We start from the raw sequence: 27,483 nt of genomic DNA on the forward strand, positions 1-27,483 counted from the left end.
AAGATCACCAAGGCGAATTCCCTCATGTAACATTATAATAGAACTCATTTTTTTTACCGAAAAACAGAAGAATGTACACAAAACTTCTAAACAGTTACAGCAAATACTAATGTTTGCCTTGATAGTAAATACTAAGAGCGGATTGGTTTAGTGATCAACCAATCACATAGGTTCACTGATTACAACTGAAATTGTTATAATTTCATGTTCTTTTTATGCACTTGAAAACTTGTATCAGAATTCCACACATATGCTGTAGTGGGACAGTCATCTCTGTATAATTTTACTGGCCTTAGTGATAACATTGCCTCAGTGACATCACAATTCTCTCAGTGCATACTAATATAGTCATGTTGTCTTCATCTTGTGCATTAACTCATTGCTTTGGGGAATGACTCCATAACGAAGTGTAAAGGATCTTGGAGACCTTGTCATGTTCTGAGACTCAAATCACGTTCCAATGAAATGCAAAATAATACCCAACAAATAATACGTTTTTTTATTTATCAGTACTCTAACCAACCTGAGTTGTCATTGGTGTGACATGATTTTTCCGGATATATAAATTCAGATCTGTTAAGAAATCAAACACTATATTCACTGATAGTTTCATTGCAATGTTTATTTTGTCAAGATTCAAGGACAGATTGTATGATTTTAGAGTAATGGTTACTCATCACACTAGTATGCCCACGTAATTTTACAGAGGATGTGACTCCTGCTTTGTCGTACTGTTTGTGATACAAGTACATTTTAGTTCATTGCACTTTGTGATTTGAAGAGCTGTTTTTAGCCGCTGGGTTGATGACTTCACAATACATAATTTCTTGTCTGTGAATATCCTCACATCTTTAGCTGTTTTGAAGTACACTGTAAAGACTCTTATATGTACTGTAATGTCATGTAATGTTTTCATGTCTGGACTGTAGTTTTGTAAATTATACTATCTTTTGGTCATTATGAAAATCATTACCAAAATTATGCTGGCATTTATTATAACTACACATAATGGAACTTGTATTAAATTATCTCGACAATATAAATTTTGCGATGGAATATCCTGATTAATATCTTCATTGAAATTAATAGATATTTTCCATAATTTGCCATGTTCAAGCTATATCAATAATTAATATCGTAAATGTAATTGGCAGATTTCTCTCCTCACATTGACAGATGTATCAGCCAGCCCATGACAATACCAATATAAATCTAGATTATCCCACACCATTACATGACAACAATATTGATATTATTGTTGATCAGCCCACATCATTACCTGATGACAATGAGAGTGATTCATCATGAGTGTCATTCACACGCTGTTTGTTAAATCACTCTAGACCCAAGCTCCAGACTGTTCCTGATCTAGCAAATAACTTACCCAAGTTTTTCTGTGAGAATTCGTCAAAGTTAAATCTATTTGCATCTGTTTCAAGGGAAAAATTCACCAGCATTCAGAATTGTTTGAATTACTGCAGCCCATGATAAGAAACTGGCCTTGAATCCACACTCATCACAACACTGTTAACATTTGGACACACTGAATACATATGAAATTTGTTTCATTACATTTTTACCACAATTCACACCAATTCAGATCATCAAATGTGTTACATAATACTCTCAAAAATTTAATCCATATGAGAGTTGTCAGTTAAATTTTTTACGAATCTTTATTTGTTCTTAAATGCCATCGGCCCATTGTGAAATGGGTTGTCAGTTTAAAGACCACAATGGACGACGATGTTTACAATGTTATTTTATTTATTTCAGGTTGTTTAAAAGATTACCTTAGAGAACTACCAGAGCCATTGTTCACTAATTCCCTGTGTCAGAAACTAATGGAAATACTGATGGCTCCAGAAGCCGACCCTAAAGCCAGTGCCGAACTAGTGCTTAAATTGATGTCTGATCTACCACAAGCCAATCAGGTAGCGTTACCATCTGTTCTTTGCTTAAGTTGGTGTCATCATTGTACTTTCTAGATTGTCATCTATTTTACTAGTACATTTGATTTGGGGTTTACAGTTAACGCTTTCTAGAATCCATCATCATGCATATGATGTATTCATTTGCCTCCATATTTGACAATTGTGAATGATTCTAATTTGCATATAATAATCAGCATTTCCATATATGGTAATAGTAAAATTAGACTAATTTTCATATAATAATCAGCATTTTTATATGTGGTGATTGTAAAATGGAACTAATTTGCATATAACAATCAGCATTTCCATATACGGTAATTGTAAAAAGAGACTAATTTGCATATGATAATCAGTATTACCATATATGGTAATTGCAAAATGAGACATTTTTTTGCACAGTATTCCATGATTACATATATTGCTGTGCTTAGATTTGATAATCTAATGTATGTGGTTCGTGAAAAAATAGATCTTCACAATAAGTTGAAAAGAACAGGTAAAATAATCTTGTGATTTTATGATATATTTTTTCAGGACACTTTAGAATTTCTCCTAGATCATCTGAAACTGATTGCTGCACATGCTGGTAACAATAAGATGAATACCTTCAACCTGGCTGTTTGCTTTGGTCCTGTGTTGATGTCACCAACACCTACTAGCGAGAGAGACTATGTTGCCGCTATAGACTTTGAAAAGCATATTGAAGTGCTCCAACACTTACTCGATATCTGGCCAGAGGAGGATGGTAAGATGTACTTTATTGACCCCATATGAAACTACAACTCTGTCAAGAGTCATACCTTACTTCTTTCAATGTGTAAATAAGCTGTATTTTAGCTTTTTCTTGCACTGCACACGAGAATTTGCAAGCACACAATGGGAGTCTGTGCAGTTAGTGCGTCTGTATGTATTTCTGTGTGTGTGTCTGTGTCTGTCTCACTAACCACATGTTGGTTTTTGATGAAACTTGATGCATAGATGCTCTGGGCTAATGAACAGATTTGATTAGGTTTTGGTTTAGATCCTTGCATATTAATTACCTAATTTGCATGATAAATTAATAATTTGCATGTTTCTTGACTGTTCCGCTGATACCTGAAGAACCACTCATTGGATTTTGATGAAACTTGGTTCATAGATGCTCTGGGGTAATCCACAGACGTGATTATTTCAATGTTGAAAAACATGCATATTGATTATCTGATTAATATTAGACATTTTCTGATATCTCGAAAAATCAGATTTAAATTGCACTTGTGGTAGATGTGCAATGAAATAAATTAGACTGAAAAACACAGATCTTAAAACAAATTTATTTTCTGTGAGAATTATAAAATTTTGGAGCACATTGTTTTTATATTGTGCATCTCCAGTAGCAGACAAATATGACTGGTAATTGCCAAGCTTTCTGTTTGAAAGGCTAATCTGAAATTTTGAATTAATTTTCAATATGCCTCCAATACAATCAGCACACAGGAGTTTTTTTTATAAGCTTTCTTTGATTTATCATGGATCACATGAAGAGCTAAATCATACATTGTACATGTACTAGTGGCTCTTACCTCTTCATACAAGCAATCATACCTCAAATTTGATGTTTGGTGAAAATGACATTTTATCAACAAATTTCATATTTTATCTTTATGCAATCTGTTTTGATCATTACGAAATAGCAACATGCTGATCATGTCAATTCTATTCCACCCTAGTGGCTTTGTTTTCGTTACACAAAGCCCTCTTTATGAAATACATGTACATGTGGATATGTTCATAATACCGCTGGCACACCCCTTTTATCAAACAGTCTGGGCTGCCACTTGCCTTTATAATGGCAAATTATATTTACAATTGGGTACAAAAAAATTGTGTGATTTAACCACCAATGGCCCAACCTTCTGGCAAAATGGTCATTGACTCCCGTGTGTGAAGCATACAATGGGAGTCTTTGCAGTTAGCATGTCTGTATTTCTGTGTGTGTGTCAGTCTTTTACACTGATATCTCAAGAACCATATGTTGGTATTTTTATGAAACTTGAAGCATAGGTGTTCTGGGCTAATATACAGATTTGATTAGGTTTTGGTTAAATCCATGCATATTAATTACCTAATTTGCATGATAGGTAATTGGCCAATTTTCGGCTTTTCAACGTGTATTTCAAGTACTAATCACATTTCAATGCAACTTGGTACATAGATGTCAGGGCAATGCACAGACCTGACTGGTTTTAGGTGAATAATATTTGCATATTAATTACCCAATTTGCTTAATTGATCAATTTTCAGCTATTTATCTTATTTTTAATGAATCTTGGTATACTCTGAGACAATGCGATGATAGAATTATTTTTTTAGTTTATATACATCCGTAGTAACTGATTAATTTGCATAATAATTCATTTGGTTCATCCACAGACATGACAAGTTTTATGTTGAAAAACATACATATGCATTATCCAATTATTATTAGCCCATTTCTGATATCTCAGAAAATGAGATTTAAATTGAATTTGTCACAGAGGTGCTCTGGAATTAATTAGACTGAAAACCATATAAAATCTAATGTATGTTCTGCAAGTATTATAAATAATGTGAATCACATTGTTTTCATGTTGTGCATCTCAAATAGCACACAAATATTAGTTGCCAAGCTTCTTGTTTGAAAGGCTGATCTTAAATTCATTTTAATATGTCTCTAATACTCTCAGCAATACTCCCATGGAGTTGAGTTCTTTCTAAGCTTTATTTGATTTAATTTGTCATCAGCTTCAAAACTGTAAATTAAACATCACTAAACACCTTGTTTATATCTGGTGTGCTAATACAACACCATTTTTAAAACGATTCCTCAATGTGAGATTCCTAATTTTGTTCCCATCTTGTTTCAGAACGTGTCGCCATCAAAATGCGACTCACAGAAAAATCGGTGAAGAACAAGAATGATAGCCAGGAGGATGATAGCTGTTACCATAGTATTGATGACTTGGATGATGCTCCGACAACTGCTAAGGCTGAAGAACATTGGGATTCAGAAAATCTTGAGGTCTCGGCATGTTAGCATCTCAGCCTAGCAACCAGCTATGTGGATACAGTATGCAAGAAACATGGGGGTGACCTGAAGGCAGTTGCATGATCAGAAAGCTGCTTTGGTGATCGTAACCATGGTAGCAGTTTTCTAGAGATCATACAGTCCCACCATAAGGGTTTTATAAGTTGTATAACGCCAAGCACGCAAGAGTGTCACAAAAAACGCTGTACAATTCTTTTTAACCCAAATTTCTGAACTTGAAATGGAATGCTCAGTTATTTGGGCATTATATGATTTATGATTAGAAGAATGTGTGAGACAATTATTTCACAGCTTTGCTGCGGAATCCTAGTTGTATACAAATCATCAAGAATGAAATGTGAAGGGCATCCTTTAGCACCTGCTTTAATAAGGTTGAGTAAAGGGAGCCCTCTATGTCAATTAATGTTAACTTAATGTTCTCTGTAAAAAAAAAAAAATATGTTTCTTTGAAAAGAACAAAAGATACTTACTATTAAATTGAAATATATGTAGCGTCCTCATTGTACTGTAATTGTTGAGAACCTGAAGACCATCTTGTACAAACTGTACCAGTTGGTTTGCATTTGTTATGTGCTTATGAGACGTGGTGCATTAGAAATTTGTAAATAATGACTTTTCAAACGAATTATTGTGTATTTAAAAATATTGTGAGAGAAGAAAATCTGTAAATAATGAATGTTTTTCACTGGGACGCCAAATTATATTTGGTGAGTGTTCACTTGCAACTGGTTTAGACTGTTCTGGCTAGAGGGGGCTATATGTAAGATTTATTCACTATGGTGAACAAAAACGTGTATTGCCTCCTCCCCGCTGTTCATCGTCAACACCTGTTACCAGTCAAAACCAAAATATTTACCTCAAGCTCAGTGATAAATGTTTGTCGAAATGCACAACTTTTACTCTTAGTCGGTGCCAACATTTGTTTGGTTTATTTCTTTAATACAATTAATTTACATATTGGATTGCTATCTGCATATATTTGCTTCCAGAGTTGTATCTTTCATTGTACAGCCAATTTTATTGATTTTTACATAGTTTTTTTGCATTGTTGTAAAATATTGAATGCCTTTTATGGAATATTTGTGCTTTGTAGTAAATGTAAACTTTGTACAATAGTGTGTTGTACAGTAGACGTGTTCAGCCGATTTTGGAACAAAACGTCGTCCCATGAAAGTAAACTTTTAACTACGCCCTCATTTTATGTTAGTACATTGAAGATGTATAAATTTCAATGCAAGTCCTTAACATACGAGGAAATTCATAGTGAATCAGTTCCCCATTGTATTATTTGTAACCTTTGACCTATGTGCTGTATACTATAACGGAATATTCGGGTCAGCAATAGTTTTTCAAATAGCCAAGCATTTCTGTAAATTCTACATCTTACAATGTCATCCATTGAAATTCTGGCAGATGTGGCATTCCCTATAGAAATTGCCTGCCATGAACCTCGCCTCTTATGTTTTGCTGTGCCTTTAGGCTCTTCTAAATTTACACAGCATTAAAATGTTTTAATTTCCAGGTTTGTGTTAAGTACGATTCGAAGCCGAGTTACATGATGGAATTTTAGCTTGGATAACTTGTGAATGCTGTCACGGCTGATTTTGGTCACTCGACAATGTACACCCCTTTAGGTTCTATTCTAAATTTAAAGAATACCTATTTTACTCATATTCCCACTAAAATTGTAAAGCACAACCAGATTTTGTCATAGAACAATTATTTATGACTTCATGGTATTTGTGTTAAAGACTTCTAGATAATGCAAACTGAACATTTGCATACTAGTGGCGGTGTAATGTTAACTGCACATCAAACTATCCCCGGCAGCATCTACACTGTCCGCTGTGTACACCTTGTACCCATGCATGCATGAAGTATTAAAAAAAAAAAAAATTTCTAAAGTTATTGATATAAAAATCAAGCTTTTTTTAACGATGTCGTTTTATTTATAAATTGAACACAAGGTAAATGTACGTGTATACAAGATTATTTTCCACCTTGTACAGTAGTACAAAGACACATTTATGTATTAAATACATACGTTGCATGGAATACATTGTTTTGAAGCCAAGTATCGGAACAGCACCAACCAATGTATTTTGCTATTCCCAGCCATAGTGAACTTTTAAAGTGATAAAATAATTTTGTGCAATATTCATTTTTTATTTTAAAAAGTCATTGTGTATGTAGTTGCTTGTTATGTATACTGTGAAGATTCGGGAGCGAGAGAACAAATTGTCATACTTAAAATGTACCAAAGAAATGTAAAGCTGTGCTTCGTACTGTGTAGTGTTCAACTTTTCACCGTTTAGTATTGCCACTGTTAATTAAAAAGATGTGATCGTGTAAAAGTAGTTTCTTGATGTGTGTGGATTGAATGTGCACAGTTGCTGTTACTCGAGGGAATTAAATCGGTTGAAAAGGCAACAGATAAAATGACATGCCTGTATTTCTGTTGCAAAATACCTAATTTGTGTTGGTGAGTGTATGCTTTTTAATCATTGCCAGTCATGTTTTATGTGGTTCTTTCCAAAAATGTGCATTACAGTCATAAATATTTTGTGTTATACTGAAAACATCTATTGAAGGAGACTGCAGGAGAGTAGGTTTGAACCCAGTGCTTATGTCATATATGGATATGGATCTGGAACTTTATTCTTTAAAATGGCTGCCAGTTGGCCATTTTGAACTCAATTTGAAAAAATAAAATGACCTGCGTCCCATTATGTTCAATGCATGTACTAAGATTAAACCAAATTCGACCACCCATGACTGTGATACTGTTTTTAGAATGGTGAAAATGTGCGATTTTGATACATTTTTGGTCCTAAAATGGCTGCCATTCAGCCATCATGAGTCGGATCATAAAACAAATACATGTGCGTACATCCGATATAATGTCTAATAATGTATGTGTGAACTGGATCGGTCCAAGCATGCACGCACATAAGTGAACAGCAGATAATAATAGTATTTTTTCTCCTATTCCAGCTTTGCTATGCTGCGAAAAGTGTGGTCAGAGTAAATAAAAACAACTGAATGTAAATTCACAAGGTTTTGTGTGTGTGGCCATTTACAATCTGCATAACTAGGTCACATGAACGTCGCATGATAGTACTAATACCTCAAGTACTATATCAGTAAATGCATATGTAAATGAAAGGTGTGTTTACGGTCAAAATATACTTCATTACAAAACCACACCTCTGTTGTAAAAAATATACAAGGTCCAGGTAATATAAACGCATTACACCAATAAAAACAATCTGTTATTTCCGCTGCTGAAGAGATAAGATGAACTCGTCACATCTTTCTATCAACTGTGCATCCGATACACTTCTACTTCCCAACGATCGCATTTTTTCCATCAAGCAGCTCCTGAGCTCAGACACAATAGTGTGCATAGATTTGATTTTATTGGATGACAAATGTTGCATATTTGCTGCATTTCCAGACAGTGATGAGAAAATTTCAGTCAAATCCATGAATCTACTTAGTTTCTCAGCTATACTGCTGCATGGGAATGCCTGTAATGTAATATAAAAACTTAATGTAGAAGATATTTGGACATACCGGTAAATGAAACTAGACTTGCTTGCAGTCTGTTGCGATTCCGATGAAAAATTTATGAAAAATAAATATAAATCGCGTTAACGAGGGATAATCGCAAAGTCATGTGACTGTGAAATCCAAACAGACTTGCCATCAGTGTAAGCGCCCTTACATTACCCTCCAGATTTGGGGTTATAAATTTGCATATACGTCATACGGTGGGTGGAGCAACCGAGCCACGGATCATAACAATAAACCGGACATCGCACATGCCTGTGTTTACTTGTCTCGCGCTATGTTTCCATGTTGTTGATGCCAACAAAATTGAGTGAAACAAATATCGATTCTCCGAGAAGGCAAGGGTTCGGGATCTATGTTTATCTAAGAAAGTGTGTATGGTTTACGAGTCTCAGTTGATACATTAATTAGCCTGTCTTCGATTGGTTGAAACATATTAGACATGTCAATCATTACAAGCCCGAATCTGGCCGGTAATGTGAGGGCGCTTTCACTGATGGCAAGTCTGTTGGGATTTCGCAGTCACATAACTTTTGCATTCATCCCGCGTTAACGCAATTTATAAATTATTTTTCAAGAATTTTTTATTGGAATCACAACAGACTGCAAGCAAGTCTAAGATAAAACTTGTGCATGTCATCACATATCTTGGCTCATCGTTATTTTAGAATTTGTGCATTAAAACCAGATTTGTAATCATTCAAATTGAAAACTTGGTATTCTAAGTTTGTGCCATTTGTGTTATTTTCACATGGTTTTTCATTTTTCTTGTGAACGGCAAGTAACATGCAGGTTTCTTAAGTTTCCGTGGTTCTCAGATCCCTTTGTGAACAGCAAGAATCACCAAGGTAACTAGTAATTGCTATGTTAGCCAAAAAGATAACCTTTGGCACATGACTAAGTGATGTTATTTGAGAACATTTCAATTTCTGTTGTATATAAGTCAGTCTGCAATAATGTCCCGTACATTCATTAAGTCTGCCTGCTTAGATTTCAGGAGGTTCAGCATCTCGGACTATTTTTTTTTTAGATAATGAAAACACGTTTTATGTTCACTGAAACCCTTGAAAACATGGAACATCTCTGTGAGAAGAATGCATGAAAAAAGACAAAATGTAGCATTTTGAAGAGAAAGATTATAGCACTCAAAGTCGAATACACAAATTAAGATATATTCAATTTGCGAAGAAAAAATGTTAATGTGAGTGACACAAATACAGCTTTATTTTTTAGTCAGATTTTAGAAACGAGTGATCTCGTAGTTTAAATAGCTCTGCTGTCTTTGTTGATTGTCTTCTCCAAAACAAAGTTGATAAATGTTCTGTACCATGAGATTTTAATGCTTTTTTATAGTTAGGCCACACCGACTTAATTTTATGGATGACATCCGCGCGCGCATTAGTTTTCGCCTGTTCTCAAAAAAAATAAAAAAATCTCCGACGACGAGTCTCCACAGATTGGTTTTCTGTCCAGAACTTGCCGACTCATATTGTCGCAAAGCACCGGCTTGTCGTAAAAAACGTTTGGACTACTTCAAAACGTGCCAATTTTGTCGTAAATAATCTTCTGCACATGCGTATTGCGTTGCCGGGAATTCCAACATGGCGACCACGCCACCAAAATAGGTGAGCATAAAAGTTCAGAGGAAAAATAGAGGGATTGTTGTAGACTGGTACGCAATTGACGTCGGCCAGGAAGATGTGACGTTTACACAGCTATACAAGAGATTGGTAGCGGCAAGCGAGTTTCGCCCAGACAACTTTAAGGACATATTATCCAGAGTGGCTGTCCTGCGTTTCTTCTGCAATGATGAGAGAAATGGGAGAGGAGTGGAGGTGTATGGTGGCCTAAAAGTCGGTCAGGCGACAAGTCAGTTTGATTGTTTTGTCTGCAATGAAGTCGACAAAACTGCAAGGAAAGCAGAGGAAGCTTCCCGGTCTAAGTCCGCTTTTGAGATGAAGAAAAGTTTCTTATTATTTTTTTTTCCCCATTTTCTGATTTGGACAATTTGCTTGCACACACAGTGAGTAATATTTTGATCAGATGACAAATTTTCATCAAGATACATGTACATAATTTTCTGCATCCAAATTTTTGTTGGTGTTTTTTTTCAATACCGAGCCTCTTATAATTTGTTACATAGTGGAAGTAGTTCTAGAGCATTTGTGTCTATCTGAAGTGTCATTTTAAAAGCTGTAGTTTGAATGTCAAAGAAGTTAATTTCCAGGTTGCTGTTGACAAACTTATTGTTCATTTTTAACACAGTAAGTTTTTCTTTATTTAATATTTATTTATTTCTTGTTGTTTTTATGATACACTTGGTTCTGTAGTTCAATTCTTAATTTTTATACCAGCTCCGTAGTTCTGTGGTTTTAGCAGCATTTTTTTTTTTGGCAGGTTTTTTTTTTTTTCGCCCTCTCGCATTAGATATGGGGTCTCCAGAGGATGTCATCCATAAAATTAAATCAGTGTGGCCTTATTACGGTATTAGTGTTTTCACAATTTAGTTGGTTGTCATGGCAATTACAATTGTTATCATCTTGTTAAGGTCATCAAGAAGGTCAACCAATGGTACCTTACATACAAGGTATCTGGTAGTTTTCAAGAAGAAGTTGAAAATAAATTTTATCACCAAAAATGTAAGATATCGTCCAAAACTAACAAATCTGACAGAGGTCCACAGAGTTTTTCAAGAAGAAGTCGAAAATAGCATTTTTAACAAAAAATGTTTGCTAAAAATTGAGAATTGAAGACATCATCATGAACGGAACAAATCTGACTAAGGTCTACCCAAAGTACCAATATGGTATCAAAACAATTGAGCATGTAGTTTTCGAGAAGAAGTTGAAAATATAATTGTTGACAGATAACACACGACCACCTATATGAAGAGCTCTTTTCTGTCATCATCAATGACATCTGAGCTATAGAAAGAATTTATTTTTCAGGTAGCATCAAAGAGAAAGTACAATTTTCATCATAATTTTGAAATAAGTGTAAAGCTGGGAAACAAAGCGAACAGAAAATACTTTTTCCTGTGCCTGATTCAAACTCACAGATGAAGTCATTACGTTGTACTCACCAGGTCAATGATTTCCATGGCAATGAGATGTCCACCTACAGACTTGAGAAAAAACAGCACCAGTAACGACTGCATAATGCTGGTCATGTGACCCATCAGCTTCACCTGATTGGTTGCAGTCAGTGCATAATGTAAATCACATGACTGCAGATATACTTTGAATTTGAGAACTTTCAATGCAGATAGAATTTCTTTCAAGATTTCCTGTTAAAAAAGAGAAGGAGTAAATGAAACTGTTTATTGTAATTCCAGAATCATTGTATTCCCCTGGTGACCGACCACACCGGAGTGAGTTACAGGGTATTCCCCTGGTGACCAACCACACCGGAGTGAATTACAGGGTATTCCCCTGGTGACCAACCACACCGGAGTGAGTTACAAGGTATTCCCCTGGTGACCAACCACACCGGAGTGAGTTACAGGGTATTCCCCTGGTGACCAACCATACCGGAGTGAGTTACAGGGTATTCCCCTGGTGACCAACCACACCGGAGTGAGTTACAGGGTATTCCCCTGGTGACCAACCACACCGGAGTGAGTTACAGGGTATTCCCCTGGTGACCAACCACACCGGAGTGAGTTACAGGGTATTCCCCTGGTGACCGACCACACCAGAGTGAGTTACAGGGTATTCCCCTGGTGACCAACCACACTGGAGTGAGTTACAGGGTATTCCCCTGGTGACCAACCACACCGGAGTGAGTTGCAGGGTATTCCCCTGGTGACCAACCACACTGGAGTGAGTTACAGGGTATTCCCCTGGTGACCAACCACACCGGAGTGAGTTTCAGGGTATTCCCCTGGTGACCAACCACACCGGAGTGAGTTACAGGGTATTCCCCTGGTGACCGGCCACACCGGTGTGAGTTTCAGGGTATTCCCCTGGTGACCAACCACACCGGAGTGAGTTACAGGGTATTCCCCTGGTGACCGACCACACCAGAGTGAGTTACAGGGTATTCCCCTTGTGACCAACCACACCGGAGTGAGTTACAGGGTATTCCCCTGGTGACCAACCACCCCGGAGTGAGTTACAGGGTATTCCCCTGGTGACCGACCACACCGGAGTGAGTTACAGGGTATTTCCCTGGTGACCAACCATACCGGAGTGAGTTACAGGGTATTCCCCTGGTGACCGACCACACCGGAGTGAGTTACAGGGTATTTCCCTGGTGACCAACCATGCCGGAGTGAGTTACAGGGTATTCGCCTGGTGACCAACCACCCCGGAGTGAGTTACAGGGTATTTCCCTGGTGACCAACCACACCGGAGTGAGTTACAGGGTATTCCCCTGGTGACCAACCACACCGGAGTGAGTTACAGGGTATTCTCCTGGTGACCAACCACACCGGAGTGAGTTACAGGGTATTCCCCTGGTGACCAACCACACCGGAGTGAGTTACAGGGTATTCCCCTGGTGACCAACCACACCGGAGTGAGTTACAGGGTATTCCCCTGGTGACCAACCACACCGGAGTGAGTTACAGGGTATTCCCCTGGTGACCGACCACACCAGAGTGAGTTACAGGGTATTCCCCTGGTGACCAACCACACTGGAGTGAGTTACAGGGTATTCCCCTGGTGACCAACCACACCGGAGTGAGTTGCAGGGTATTCCCCTGGTGACCAACCACACTGGAGTGAGTTACAGGGTATTCCCCTGGTGACCAACCACACCGGAGTGAGTTTCAGGGTATTCCCCTGGTGACCAACCACACCGGAGTGAGTTACAGGGTATTCCCCTGGTGACCGGCCACACCGGAGTGAGTTTCAGGGTATTCCCCTGGTGACCAACCACACCGGAGTGAGTTACAGGGTATTCCCCTGGTGACCGACCACACCAGAGTGAGTTACAGGGTATTCCCCTTGTGACCAACCACACCGGAGTGAGTTACAGGGTATTCCCCTGGTGACCAACCACCCCGGAGTGAGTTACAGGGTATTCCCCTGGTGACCGACCACACCGGAGTGAGTTACAGGGTATTCCCCTGGTGACCAACCACACCGGAGTGAGTTACAGGGTATTCCCCTGGTGACCAACCACACCGGAGTGAGTTACAGGGTATTCCCCTGGTGACCGACCACACCAGAGTGAGTTACAGGGTATTCCCCTGGTGACCAACCACACTGGAGTGAGTTACAGGGTATTCCCCTGGTGACCAACCACACCGGAGTGAGTTGCAGGGTATTCCCCTGGTGACCAACCACACTGGAGTGAGTTACAGGGTATTCCCCTGGTGACCAACCACACCGGAGTGAGTTTCAGGGTATTCCCCTGGTGACCAACCACACCGGAGTGAGTTACAGGGTATTCCCCTGGTGACCGGCCACACCGGAGTGAGTTTCAGGGTATTCCCCTGGTGACCAACCACACCGGAGTGAGTTACAGGGTATTCCCCTGGTGACCGACCACACCAGAGTGAGTTACAGGGTATTCCCCTTGTGACCAACCACACCGGAGTGAGTTACAGGGTATTCCCCTGGTGACCAACCACCCCGGAGTGAGTTACAGGGTATTCCCCTGGTGACCGACCACACCGGAGTGAGTTACAGGGTATTTCCCTGGTGACCAACCATACCGGAGTGAGTTACAGGGTATTCCCCTGGTGACCGACCACACCGGAGTGAGTTACAGGGTATTTCCCTGGTGACCAACCATGCCGGAGTGAGTTACAGGGTATTCGCCTGGTGACCAACCACCCCGGAGTGAGTTACAGGGTATTTCCCTGGTGACCAACCACACCGGAGTGAGTTACAGGGTATTCCCCTGGTGACCAACCACACCGGAGTGAGTTACAGGGTATTCTCCTGGTGACCAACCACACCGGAGTGAGTTACAGGGTATTCCCCTGGTGACCAACCACACCGGAGTGAGTTACAGGGTATTTCCCTGGTGACCAACCACAACGGAGTGAGTTACAGGGTATTCCCCTGGTGACCAACCACACCGGAGTGAGTTGCAGGGTATTCCCCTGGTGACCAACCACACTGGAGTGAGTTACAGGGTATTCCCCTGGTGACCAACCACACCGGAGTGAGTTTCAGGGTATTCCCCTGGTGACCAACCATACCGGAGTGAGTTACAGGGTATTCCCCTGGTGACCGGCCACACCGGAGTGAGTTTCAGGGTATTCCCCTGGTGACCAACCACACCGGAGTGAGTTACAGGGTATTCCCCTGGTGACCGACCACACCAGAGTGAGTTACAGGGTATTCCCCTGGTGACCAACCACACCGGAGTGAGTTACAGGGTATTCCCCTGGTGACCGACCACACCGGAGTGAGTTTCAGGGTATTCCCCTGGTGACCAACCACACCGGAGTGAGTTACAGGGTATTCCCCTGGTGACCAACCATAACGGAGTGAGTTACAGGGTATTCCCCTGGTGACCAACCATACCGGAGTGAGTTACAGGGTATTTCCCTGGTGACCAACCATATCGGAGTGAGTTACAGGGTATTCCCCTTATGACCGACCACACCGGAGTGAGTTACAGGGTATTCCCCTGGTGACCAACCACACCAGAGTGAGTTACAGGGTATTCCCCTGGTGACCAACCACACCGGAGTGAGTTACAGGGTATTCCCCTTGTGACCGACCACACTGGAGTGAGTTACAGGGTATTCCCCTTGTGACCAACCACACCGGAGTGAGTTACAGGGTATTCCCCTTGTGACCAACCACACCGGAGTGAGTTACAAGGTATTCCCCTTGTCACCGACCACAGCGGAGTGAGTTACAGGGTACATGTATTCCCCTGGTGACCAACCACACCGGAGTGAGTTACAGGGTATTCTCCTGGTGACCAACCACACCGGAGTGAGTTACAGGGTATTCCCCTGGTGACCAACCACACCGGAGTGAGTTACAGGGTATTCCCCTGGTGACCAACCACACCGGAGTGAGTTACAGGGTATTCCCCTTGTGACCAACCACACCGGAGTGAGTTACAGGGTATTCCCCTTGTGACCAACCACACCGGAGCGAGTTACAGGGTATTCCCCTTGTGACCAACCACACCGGAGTGAGTTACAGGGTATTCCCCTTGTGACCAACCACACCGGAGTGAGTTACAGGGTATTCCCCTGGTGACCAACCACCCCGGAGTGAGTTACAGGGTATTCCCCTGGTGACCGACCACACCGGAGTGAGTTACAGGGTATTTCCCTGGTGACCAACCATACCGGAGTGAGTTACAGGGTATTCCCCTGGTGACCGACCACACCAGAGTGAGTTACAGGGTATTTCCCTGGTGACCAACCATACCGGAGTGAGTTACAGGGTATTCACCTGGTGACCAACCACCCCGGAGTGAGTTACAGGGTATTTCCCTGGTGACCAACCACACCGGAGTGAGTTACAGGGTATTCCCCTGGTGACCAACCACACCGGAGTGAGTTACAGGGTATTCTCCTGGTGACCAACCACACCGGAGTGAGTTACAGGGTATTCCCCTGGTGACCAACCACACCGGAGTGAGTTACAGGGTATTCCCCTGGTGACCAACCACACCGGAGTGAGTTACAGGGTAAATGCAATGGTAATCTGCAATACGTTATCACAATGATACAAGGCAAAGAAGAAGACCAGTGGACAGCAGGTACTCTTATACAAGTAGAACCCTTCTTTGCAGTTGCTAAACAGACATCAGATCTTGCGACACCAGTATAATTACATCTCCTGACTTCAGGTCAGATAGTTTTACCTGAGCTGTGGTAATATTACTAATACTCAAAACTGTGAAATATATTGCAATAAATGCAAATGAACATTTCTGGTTGTATGAGTAAACTTGCTTCAAATATTAGTGTCTTGATAACTTGTCATGTCCAAAAGGACTATTAGGATTTATCGATATGTTTAAGGTGATCACCAGTCAACCGCAGTCAATTGAATCAAAATTTAAAACCTGTATTGCACCATTTATTTTCTTTGTACTAAGATATTGGTTGATGTCTAAAAAATGGCTTTGGACATACAGACGCACAGATGAGAACCAAAATTAATAATTGGAATAATTGTTGGAATATATATATCCTTAAAAAAAAGAAAAACTTAGATATAATAAAATGCCTCCAGAGCAAAGGTTTTGTTTTCTATGTAATGAACAGGCTATTGGGGATGAATTTCATGTATTACTCACATGTAAAAATAGTCAGATTGTACAAGCTCGTAGTAAATTTGAAGCTGAATTAGCAATTTATGATGACAACATTTGCAAGTTATCAACTCTTGAGAAATTCAAGTGCTTGCTAGGCACTAAAGATAGCTTCATTGTCGATTGCTTGGGAAAATTTATTGATTTTATCTCTAAGCTTTAGTTTAGTCTATTGTTTTTTTTGTGTTTTTCTTGACCATTGATTTATTGTATGTTTTTTTCATTCATTCTAAATTTTGTGTCAAATAAAATATCTATCTATCTATATATCTACCGTACTCGACCGTACTCGATCGCGTTAGCGCCCATGCCCGGGCAAGGGCCCAGCCCCACTTTTGCGCAAATTTTATATTTGGGATCACATTCGGCAAAGCGCCCACCCCTTCAAAATGCAACTAATTTAAAACTTGGTCTTGCATAACGAATCCTGGTAATAGTTTTTATATGATACAGCGTGGATATCGACCGCTGTGAACATGTTGGGAATGCGTGGAACACGGTAACTATGCATAAACTATGCTTCGACAATGACCTGTTAATAAAAGTAAAATGCAGTAAATATTTCATGCCATATTCAGTTTACCTCTCTTTTTGAAAAAACCATGTCGTTTATTCGCTGAAATCAATTCCAACAGATCGTACTTCGACATCAATAATTCATTTCTGTTTCTTCATTGTGAAAATCAATGACGACTCAACTAATTTCGTAATTTGATTTTCCCGCAAAGACGTAATCTGTCATTCGATGAATAAAATTTATCATTTGCACTCTTTTTCGAGGGGGGTGCTCGGGTAAGCGCCCACCCCTAAAAAAATCATGATTTTCTGAGTTGAGGCCCCTGGGCGCTAGCGCGGTCGAGTACGGTATATCTCTCATCAAGTGGTCAAGTCAATGTAAACATGACACCGGGTTAATCCGCTCACACGTTTTCAACAGCGGTTTAAAATTGACATTATTTTACCTTACAATGTTTTTGCGTATCATAGTTAAAGGGACTGGTTAACCAGCAGACGTAATCCAAGCAGTCATCAACATCACAATCCATCATGAGACACAATTCTATGGCTTTATAATACCAGTCACTGAACTGCATTAAAGACAGCCATATATCCAGTAATTCACTAGATTTAGCGGTCTTCTCTCTTACTTTATGTAGTATATTACATATTTGTTGTATTTGGAAGTTGCAAGCAGCGTACGGAAGCCCTACAGAAAACAAATCACATTTTACTATATGGAGTCTAGAGAATATTAGTCTGCATAGTTAACCCTATCAACTCCACGATTTGTTTCCATTCAAATTTTGGTGTTACATTTTCCAGAATATTCTCATTCACTTTCAGACCAAATTGGCCAGAATTTCCCATTGCCAACAAGTGTTGGTCACATTTTTTAAAAAGAATTATGACCAAAAATGCTTCATATTTTTGTGCGAGTTGCAGTTCCAGTTTGTTTGTTCTATTAAAAGCATATTACAGGTATGTCAGTGTGAGACTGAATCACTTCCAATGAAAACATTTTTTTGTTTCATACTGTTTACTGTTATGAGTTGTGTTTCAAATACAACGATTGCAGTATAATTACAAGTACATAGAATATAAGAGTGCATGCTTGTGTGAATTAACATAAAGGCGGCCAGAAGCGCCCTCTAGTGGTGGAGCTTGTAGCAGAGTCAAAGTCATGCAGTGATGTACATTTTTATTGTTTATGTAAATTGTCTACATTTTCACACACTGAACAACATACTATAATAATACATTTATATAGTTATATTTTTAGTAAGATCAAATAAACATGATAAACACTATTTACCAGCAGGCTGTATCTGCATGAGGTGGATCAAAGGCTGTAACACTCTCGGATAGAAACCACTCAGTTCAAAACGAGGCTAAATTTAAAATATAGAAATAAAATTAAGCATCCTGTTTTTAGTGACTGTCAACATTATTGCTAAATAATTATTTACACTCATCTAAAGTGGATCCAGTTTATTTGTGTGATTCATTTCTTTATTCAGCCCATGACACTCATAAAGCATTTCAAGCACGAAAATGTTGATCAGAACATCTTGAATCAGATGCATATGCAAATGTTTTGCATGATGTGTGTGTAAAGTTTGAACATGATTAGTACAGCTTTGTTAGCAATATGGCTCCAAAAACAAATATTCCTGCCGTCAGTCAGCTACTTTGTATCAAATCTGGGAAAGAAAATGACTAGGACACATTATGTTCAATAGACATGCCAAGTTTGAATGAAATATGTCCCTGCACACCCAAAATCCAGTTGTGAAATGGTAGAAATCCTTGACTTTGTTGAATTTTTAGCACTAAAATGGCTGCCATTCAGCCATCTTGATATAGAGAACACTGTAACACTCTTCTTACATACCTCAGTGTTGTGTGCTTTGACTGAATTCATAAACGCTCGATGGAACATACACAACACTCTCACGATTCCCTTATCACCATCACATTTAATATACATAGATCTAAGCAGTCTGTTGACAGTCCAGTAGATTGCTGGATTCTCAGCACAGGCTAAGGGCTGCAATTATATATAGTAAATAAGTTTATAATAACAGTACCGTATTTGTTCTATTTTAAGCACATATCTGATAGAAGCACAGGTAAACATTATACCATATCTAATATAACTTTAATTCTTAATGCATGTAAAGTGCAGTAATAGAATTAATATGGTATTTTGATGAAAGATTCCTTCAATCGGTGGCAATAATGTGAGTTTCAAACATCTGGGATGGCACAATTGAATGTGTGTATGAATGACTAAATTTTATTCCCTAGAACCCAAAACATACATTTATGTTATAAGTTAAAAGAATACCGGTAATTGAAAACAAGGATTGTGGTTAGAGGGGTACAGAAATAATTGAACCACTGTTGTCTAGGCTGTAGATTACAATACAAAATGTAATGCTTCTAGTTTTCGGAAAAGGGTCCCCCTAGATGCTATATGAGAAACTAAGTTATTTCAAGTTGTATGTGGTCATATTTGAGAAGCTAAAATTATTACTGTATCTGAGAAGTGAGCAGTATTCATTTGATAAATATGAAAACAGGAGTCAAGTGATAAAACAAAAATATTGGCAAGACTACTTGTTGAGGGTGCTCTTGCACTAATTACAATGTCAATATTCATGTTGTAAATAGTTTAATCCTGTGTGCGAGAACTATTCACAGGATGATTTACTGACGTTCATGAAAATCACAGTGACACAGCATCACCGTAGTGCTACAAAATTTCACAGAATTTACAGTGAATAAAAACATTAGTACTGTCTGAATATTAACATGTGCTCACCAAAGTCGAGAGTGTACTGCACTGAAAATGTGTTATGAAACCTTGTATGTAAATCTGAGCTTTTGGGGTCCTCTACAAAGTGGAATGGGCCATGGGCAGCCAAAACAAAACAAATTGTAACTGGGGCATGTGATATGATATACTTGATATATAGACCTGTTTTTTTTTAAATAAAGTGTGCAGACCATGTTTAGATGATTTGTTTAATTAGAGTTAAAAAAAACAATGACTGTTAGTTTGGTTTGTTAAATGTGCTGCATTCAGTATAATGAAACAAATCACCTGACAGCATTTATTATATTCAGAATCAAAAGCACAGCTCCAATAGACCAGTAATTACATTAAATATGCACTGGATTATTAAAATATGATTTGCATGTATAATAAGCATACACGTACTTTTAGTCATTTACCTATTAGTGCATGCATTACTAATAGAGCCAAAATTGATCTCCTCTTCAAAACTGACACCATCATTGTGTTGTAAACATTTTATGTAAACAACGTGTTGTATATGACGTATGGGACCCACATCCAACATAACACAAGTCATTGAAAATGACACAGTCCCCGTTAAATTTTGGAAAGTTCTCTTTGTGCTCGTCATATTAAAGCAGAGGGGTTGTCGCAAGCCTGTCTTTGAAACTTGAGTCCCAAGTGGAAATACAACAGATTGTTTATTTACATCAAAACACGTGTTCCTGTGTAGTAGTAATATGGCCAAAAATAAAAACAGCCGTTATTCGTCCATCTTTGATCTGATTATGAAACACACTGTGCCAATACGAATGAAAATGGTACATAAATTGTGGAAATATAGTAGTAAGGCCAAAAAGTCAGATGGCTGTCAATCGGCCATCCTTGACCAGATTTTGAAACAAATTGTCATGGACATGCATCCTAACATGTAAAAAGTACATGTATGTGCCAAATTTGAATGAAAACTGACAGAGCACGCATAAAGAGATACCGCATAAAAAAAACAAAAAACAAGATGCCTGCCAGTTGACCATCTTTGATCCAATTGCGAAATAAATCATCATGAACATGTATCCTAACATGTATAATCTATGTACCAAGTTTGAATGAAAACTGACAAAGCATGTCCAAAATACAACATTTTCAAAAAACAAGATGGCTGCCAGTCGGCCATCGTTGATCCAATTGTGAAATAAATCGTCATGGACATGTATCCTAACATGTATAATCTATGTACCAAGTTTGAAAGAATACTGCCAAAGCATGTTCAAAATACACTATTTTCAAAAAACAAGATGGCTGCCAGTCGGCCATTTTGAATCGAATCGCTAAACCACTGCAAGTGCATATGTGCCACAAAAAGTACTAGGCACATGCAAAGAATGAACGGAATCAGCCCAAGGGATTCTGAGATATGACTCCGGACGGACGGACGGACGGACGCACAGACGCACGGACGGAGACCGAATTATAAGTCCCCGTTTTCGGACTTCGTCCGAACAGGGACTAATAAAGCAATTAACAGCAGTCGTCAATCAACTCACCAGTTGCCTCGACTCAATAAGCCTGATTGTATCCTTTGGACTAATATAAGGTTTGATTACCACTAGCACATCAATAAGGTTACATATCTCTTGTTCTAACGAAGGAAAGAATCTCAGCCATAGATGTACCCTTGCATTGTATGACAAACTGATCACTGCAAATAGATAAAAATTTAGTTTAAAACAGTATAGGCAGACATCAGGTGGCACTCTGAGCTTTTATAGTATATCAATGCTATGATCTTTTCCACCACATTTTTTATTTTGAACCAAATTTTTGAAAACATGCAGCCTGTCGGCTGAGATAGCTCCGCTGTTAGCAATGCACATTGCAATTAAAGAACAGAAGATATCATTAGAAAATGTACAATATGTATAGTATCAAAGCAATAATTAAAGATATCATCACGAAATGAACAAATCTGAGAAAGGTCCACATGTAGTACCTACCGGTATATGTATATTATCAAAGCAGTTGGACTTGCGGTTTTTAACAAGAAGTCGAAAATATTACTTTTTACCAAAAATTTCAAAAATTAGAGAATTAAAGATATCATCACAAAATGAACAAATCTAAGAGAGGTCTACCCAAGGTACATATACAACATGTATCTAAGCATTCAGGCTTGTTGTTTTCTAGAAAAAGTCAAAAAAGTAAAACATTGACACTGACGACGGACAATAACTCATATGATAAGCTCCGCTAGACAAAGCGACAGCGGAGCTAAAACAATTAATTATTCAATTTTATTTTGTGAAAGGTGGCAAAAGTTTACTTTGGTGTTGACAAATATGCAAATTTTACGTTATTGACAGCATTCAGCATCATGGACAACAAGATGCCAACATTGATATCCAATAATGCACAACATGACCAAAAGAGAAACTATTCTTTTATCTCAGTTTACCCTTTTCTTCTTCCAAGTACGCAAATTTCTGTGACTGTGTAACTTTTGTTAGAAACCTTGAGGAGAATTCTTCTCTATCAGAGAGTGAATGGCAGCAGAGTAGTGCAGTGATTAATGGTAGTGTACATTCCAAATCAATAAGTGATATACACATATTTGACACTTCTTCCAATACTTTATTTAACAAGGATCGCTGCGGCAGTAGACAACTACAAATAAACATTTATTTTCAATTTGATTATCTGGTGTGTAATAACTGCATGAGATTGCTAATATGGAAAATGTTTCTCAAATTTCACAGATGACAGCATGTATTGAATGATTGGAAAGAAAGAGAATAATTTGGTTTATATATACTAAAAACAGTATAATCATAATTACATGGAACTAACTCATGGTCAATATTTGCTAGCTACAATTGAAGTTGATTTTCTTTTGGAGGCATTTGGAACAAGTCAATTGAAGCAGTATTCATTTTACTTGACACAAATGTCATGGTTTAGAGAAAGAACATTTGGCAGATTCACTTTCCTTTTCGTGCATCAAGCTTTTCACTTTGGCATTTAGATTTAGATGACTTTGTTGAGTAGTAATTGTTTTTTTGGTAGTTATTTTTTATTGTGAAAGGTGATAAAGTTGAATTTGACTCTCAAAGGCTTAATAGACAATTACTTTTACTGATTTTAAAGTTATCTCTCTGATTAAAATATTGTATTTACTGGTACTATATTAGTAACGCATATGTTCAGGTAAATTACAGGAGGGTTTCTATGGTGAAAATACATAATATTTTACTGTTTCAGCATACAACATTATTATTATACTTTTATTGCTACTGTACTGATAGAAATACTGTATTTCTAAAGATGCAATAAATATTATTATTATTATTATTACAACAAAATGAATGCAATTTTCTTTCTATGCGCTTCTGATAGAGCAACTTCCTCTAGCCAAATCTAAATGTACTTTACCATGGTAACTAGCATATGAATAGCGAAACAATGAAATCTAGTATACTCAACAAAATGAAAAACTAAACAAAGATCAAGTTTTCATCTTATATTTTTTTTAAAACAAGCAACCCATATCAAAAAGTGCATGTGTCAGAACTTACTTAGTTTTTGAACTCCACTTTCTCTCATGTTGTGAATCAAGATCAGACTGTATGGAGTCAATCAGCTACATAGACAAACAAAGAAGAAGTATTATGTGGTAGTACGCGATGTGAAAACCTACAATATACGTAGTGTTATACATGTATATAGAAAGGAGAAATGCGGACCAGGTGATGCATTGTAACACTAGTCAGGGAAAATATGCCGATGGAAAACCTTAAATCAGGTGCATTTGAAAAAATAACAGTAAAATTAAAAGAAATTGTCTATTATTTTCGCGAAAATAATAAAGAATTCGTGAACACAGCCTTAGACTGAAGTGCATAAAGAATAAAAAAAAAAACAGTTGTTGACGTACAATTTACTTCCACATTCACTATATAAATTATACTATAAAAACACTTACCCCAGTATTTTCTTACTAGTCCTGCCTAATAGCTGTAAACTGTATATTAAACTCACCTTTACAATTGCAAGCTGGTTGAAATCATCTGGCAGGTTTCCAGAAATTTCAGTTGCAGTACCATAAGGTTTTTCTGAGACTACATAGGATACTGTGTTTTTTACTTGAGACTAGAACAATTAAACGATTCAAATAATTCAATATTCTGATCATATAGGGAAGACATACTGGACAATACTCACTGCCAGTCACTTGTTTTTGATATATCTTGGTCATGACAGAAAAGCCTGACCACAATGAGGCTATTACGAGGATACTGCGAAGTATGCACGAAGACAGTACAGTTGGAATAGCGACGTGCAGCGGAGGTCGATGTGACCACATACTGAGTCAGTGCATACTTTGCAGTATCCTCAAAATAATCTTATTATTATACACATTTTCCTCCCAGGAATGCATCATGGGAATGCCGAAATCCAAAACGTTTAGAACAGATTTATCAAACTTCTTTGTGTGTGGTCCGGTCAAACCCTGGGGGCAGCCATGTTTGTTATTTATTATTAGAGGACACTTATGCACGTAAAGGTTTCATATTTGGAATTCGTGTTTCTTAATATGGTAGGATGAAAATACCTAGTGCAATACCGCAAAATTACGGCACGCTGTAAATTATAACGATACAGAGACAGATGTATAATAGAATTCATGCAATACCAGCAACATATGATCTCAAATTGGGCATGGATTGTTCTTGCACTACCCTTGAGATATCATACTGTATGTACCCAATGCCCTCAACTCTACCCACTTCACTTTTTGTTTCATAAATGCAAATTATGAAAATACTAGTTATACATCATGTACATAAATTATTATTAAAACACTCACTTACATATGCCCATTTGTTGGCCTTTTCTTCTAACTCATTCTTGGGCTGCTCTGATGTCAGTACCAAAATACACTGCATCAGTATCTTATAAGTGCTTTCTAAACAATCAACAAAATTGAAAAACATTTTACAAATGTATATGTATATTGCTTACTTAACCATTGCATTATTTCAGTGTTGCAGTGTTTTCTACAAATAAAAACAAGTCATGACAAGACAGTAACAAATCTCAGATGAAGTAAGTGTATGGAAGTTACAGATTTAGTTACAGAACCAAAATCCAGTATGCACAATCATTGTATTGTCATGCAAGCTGTCTTAGAGAAACGGTTGTTAAAATGGTGTGCACCTGTAACCCTGTATGAATGATCAACTGTGAGAAATGATGCTAGACACATTTACAAAATGAGATTTAAAGATTTATACAAAATGACCATCATACATAGTCCATGTGTTAATTAAGTTTGAATGTGATCGGTTAAAGCAGTCAGAGAAATGGCTCAGAATGCACAAATGCGATCAAAATCCAATTAATAGTCCCCCATTTTTAACTTTATCCAAAATGAGGAGTAATAATGTAGTTGTAAAATTTCATTGTGATCAGACAATGTATGACAGTAACATGACTTTAGAACAGGATTTGCATTCTGCCATTTTGAATCAGATCTGAAAAAACCATACCATGAAAACTAATAATTCACTTTTAATTTGTGCGCCCTAATTATTCCAAAAAAAATAATTATGAATAACTGTGTTGCAAAACATGATATTCTTTGATTTATACGTCATGTTTAATAAATTACATCAGAAATTCTGTTCACAGTAGTTTCACCTGGCACATGTACATCTCTCGGTTGGAACACTGAAAGTTCGAAGATCACGCCTCTGTTTTTCCTTTATCTGGGTTTGTTTTCTTACTACAACCAAAACACAGACATGCTACCGACAATCATGTGGATATTTGCTCTATTAGTTATTGATATATATTTATTTCAAACAGATGAGCCCATATCAAAAAAAAATAATAATAAATAAACACATTCTCTTATATGAATGACAGATGTGTGACTACAGTCATTATCTATATTCAGATGAATACATGTACTAGAGAAAATTAATTAACCTTTTAACAGGACAACATTATCACAGCACAACCTGCCAAGCAATTGACCAACATTTGGAAGTTGTTGAACTGCATAACTGGTGTCTTTCTGAAAGAGTACAATGTATATTAATTAATGATAATAATGCCACATGATTTTTACAGCGCCCACGAGTAATACAAAAAAGCCCCTAAGTGCTTCACAGTTTGCATTATGGTAAATTTATGACAATACATTTAAACATGATTGTATTGACAAAAATTGCAATAAAAAAAATAAAAAGTTATAACTATTCTTTTTTTCATTGTTATCTGAACACACTACTATTAATATCTTATTTGACCTTGGTTACAACCCCATCCCACCCCCACCCCTCATCACACAAACATATTTTCATGAAGGTGTGACAATGTCATATAAATCATTATCGGATAATTATCGTCTAATAAAATCTAATGAAATGTTGGCATCACTAAAATTTTTAGACAATAATATCGGATAACATTAAAGGGTGGTAGTCGTCACGCCACGAGATATATGGGTCTCATATACACAAAGATGGCAACTTTGACTGTTGTGCAGATTAACGAGTACAAACTAAGACGTTACCAAGCTTTACGGTAATTAGGCATTTATTAGGCGGTTAGAAGGTATCGACGGAGTCAAACCTCATACTTGTGATTTCCATTAGAAGAACGCATTGGATTGTGGGAAATATCAATGTTTGTCAACACAACACAAAAGTTGCACATGCGCAGCGTGACGACCACCGCCCTTTAATTTTTTGGCTCAGCAATGAGTTTTGAGTACATGAGCATATGCAAAATAGCACTTATTACTAGTACTGGTAATTTCACGTATTTAAGAAATCTATATACATTTTATCATACAAAAATTACACACCCATCTCGACAACACATTATGAAGTTGATGCAGAAAACACTCCATTTCCTCTCGACTTGCATCAATTTCTTGATGGTGATCTCCGAAGACCGTCCCAACTTGACCCCAACGTTTTACTCTTTCCAACCAATTATCGACCTCTTGGCTGATATTTCGATAATCATGGCCTTCCACGGGGCCTACAGTCTCCATTCTTTGAAAACAGACAAATCAGGAAGTACACACTAATTCTCATTTCAAAGAAGCGCAGATCGCCGCAAACCAACCGATGTGAATAGCGCCACCTGTGTTGACACAATGCAAAGAAGCGTTCACGGGATTGACCTCTATTTGACCTGTACCTCGTTTTCACTGTGCCGAATAGTCTATTTAGAAATAGGGGTGTGATGTAACGTGACAAGGAATACACGTGTAAATTGAATCAAGTGTCACTTTCTGCACAATTTTGTTATTATAAAATAATTATTAGAATAATTATATTATATGGAAATAATTT

The 27,483-nt window shown here is 37.9% G+C and overlaps 2 protein-coding genes across 2 annotated transcripts in view; one reads left to right on the plus strand and one right to left on the minus strand.

Moving 5' to 3' along the window:
- The window catches only part of LOC100367591 (rho GTPase-activating protein 100F-like), a 39,065-nt gene extending 31,710 nt beyond the window's left edge, over positions 1 to 7,355 (plus strand). The window contains exons 3-5 of the mRNA XM_002739661.3: positions 1,777 to 1,934; positions 2,469 to 2,679; positions 4,820 to 7,355. Of these exons, the coding sequence (XP_002739707.1) occupies positions 1,777 to 1,934; positions 2,469 to 2,679; positions 4,820 to 4,989 (539 nt within the window). The 3' untranslated portion in view covers positions 4,990 to 7,355. The remainder of the gene's footprint in view (positions 1 to 1,776; positions 1,935 to 2,468; positions 2,680 to 4,819) is intronic.
- LOC102807373 (Fanconi anemia group C protein-like) lies at positions 6,928 to 27,270 on the minus strand. Its single transcript, XM_006822655.3, has 12 exons — positions 26,988 to 27,270; positions 26,105 to 26,192; positions 24,985 to 25,079; positions 24,152 to 24,262; positions 23,689 to 23,753; positions 22,572 to 22,780; positions 21,664 to 21,818; positions 19,208 to 19,363; positions 18,629 to 18,704; positions 17,778 to 18,022; positions 11,657 to 11,860; positions 6,928 to 8,531 (listed from the first exon to the last, which is right to left on the minus strand). The coding sequence occupies exons 1-12, from the start codon at positions 27,177 to 27,179 to the stop codon at positions 8,274 to 8,276; spliced, it is 1,854 nt and encodes a 617-aa protein (XP_006822718.2). The 5' UTR covers positions 27,180 to 27,270; the 3' UTR covers positions 6,928 to 8,273.
- Positions 27,271 to 27,483: the final 213 nt, after the last annotated feature.

Source organism: Saccoglossus kowalevskii, chromosome 9, assembly GCF_978046115.1.
Source record: "Saccoglossus kowalevskii chromosome 9, keSacKowa6.1, whole genome shotgun sequence".
Lineage (NCBI taxonomy): Eukaryota > Metazoa > Hemichordata > Enteropneusta > Harrimaniidae > Saccoglossus > Saccoglossus kowalevskii.

Coding starts and splice junctions, on each gene's coding strand:
- LOC102807373 (XM_006822655.3), bottom strand. CDS start 27,179: ATGGAGACTGTAGGCCCCGTGGAAGGCCATGATTATCGAAATATCAGC. Junction 22,781..23,688: donor AAGTGGAGTTCAAAAACTAA/GTAAGTTCTGAC, acceptor GTTTATTTGTAG/TTGTCTACTGCCGCAGCGAT. Junction 21,819..22,571: donor GTACTTGGAAGAAGAAAAGG/GTAAACTGAGAT, acceptor ATCTATTTGCAG/TGATCAGTTTGTCATACAAT.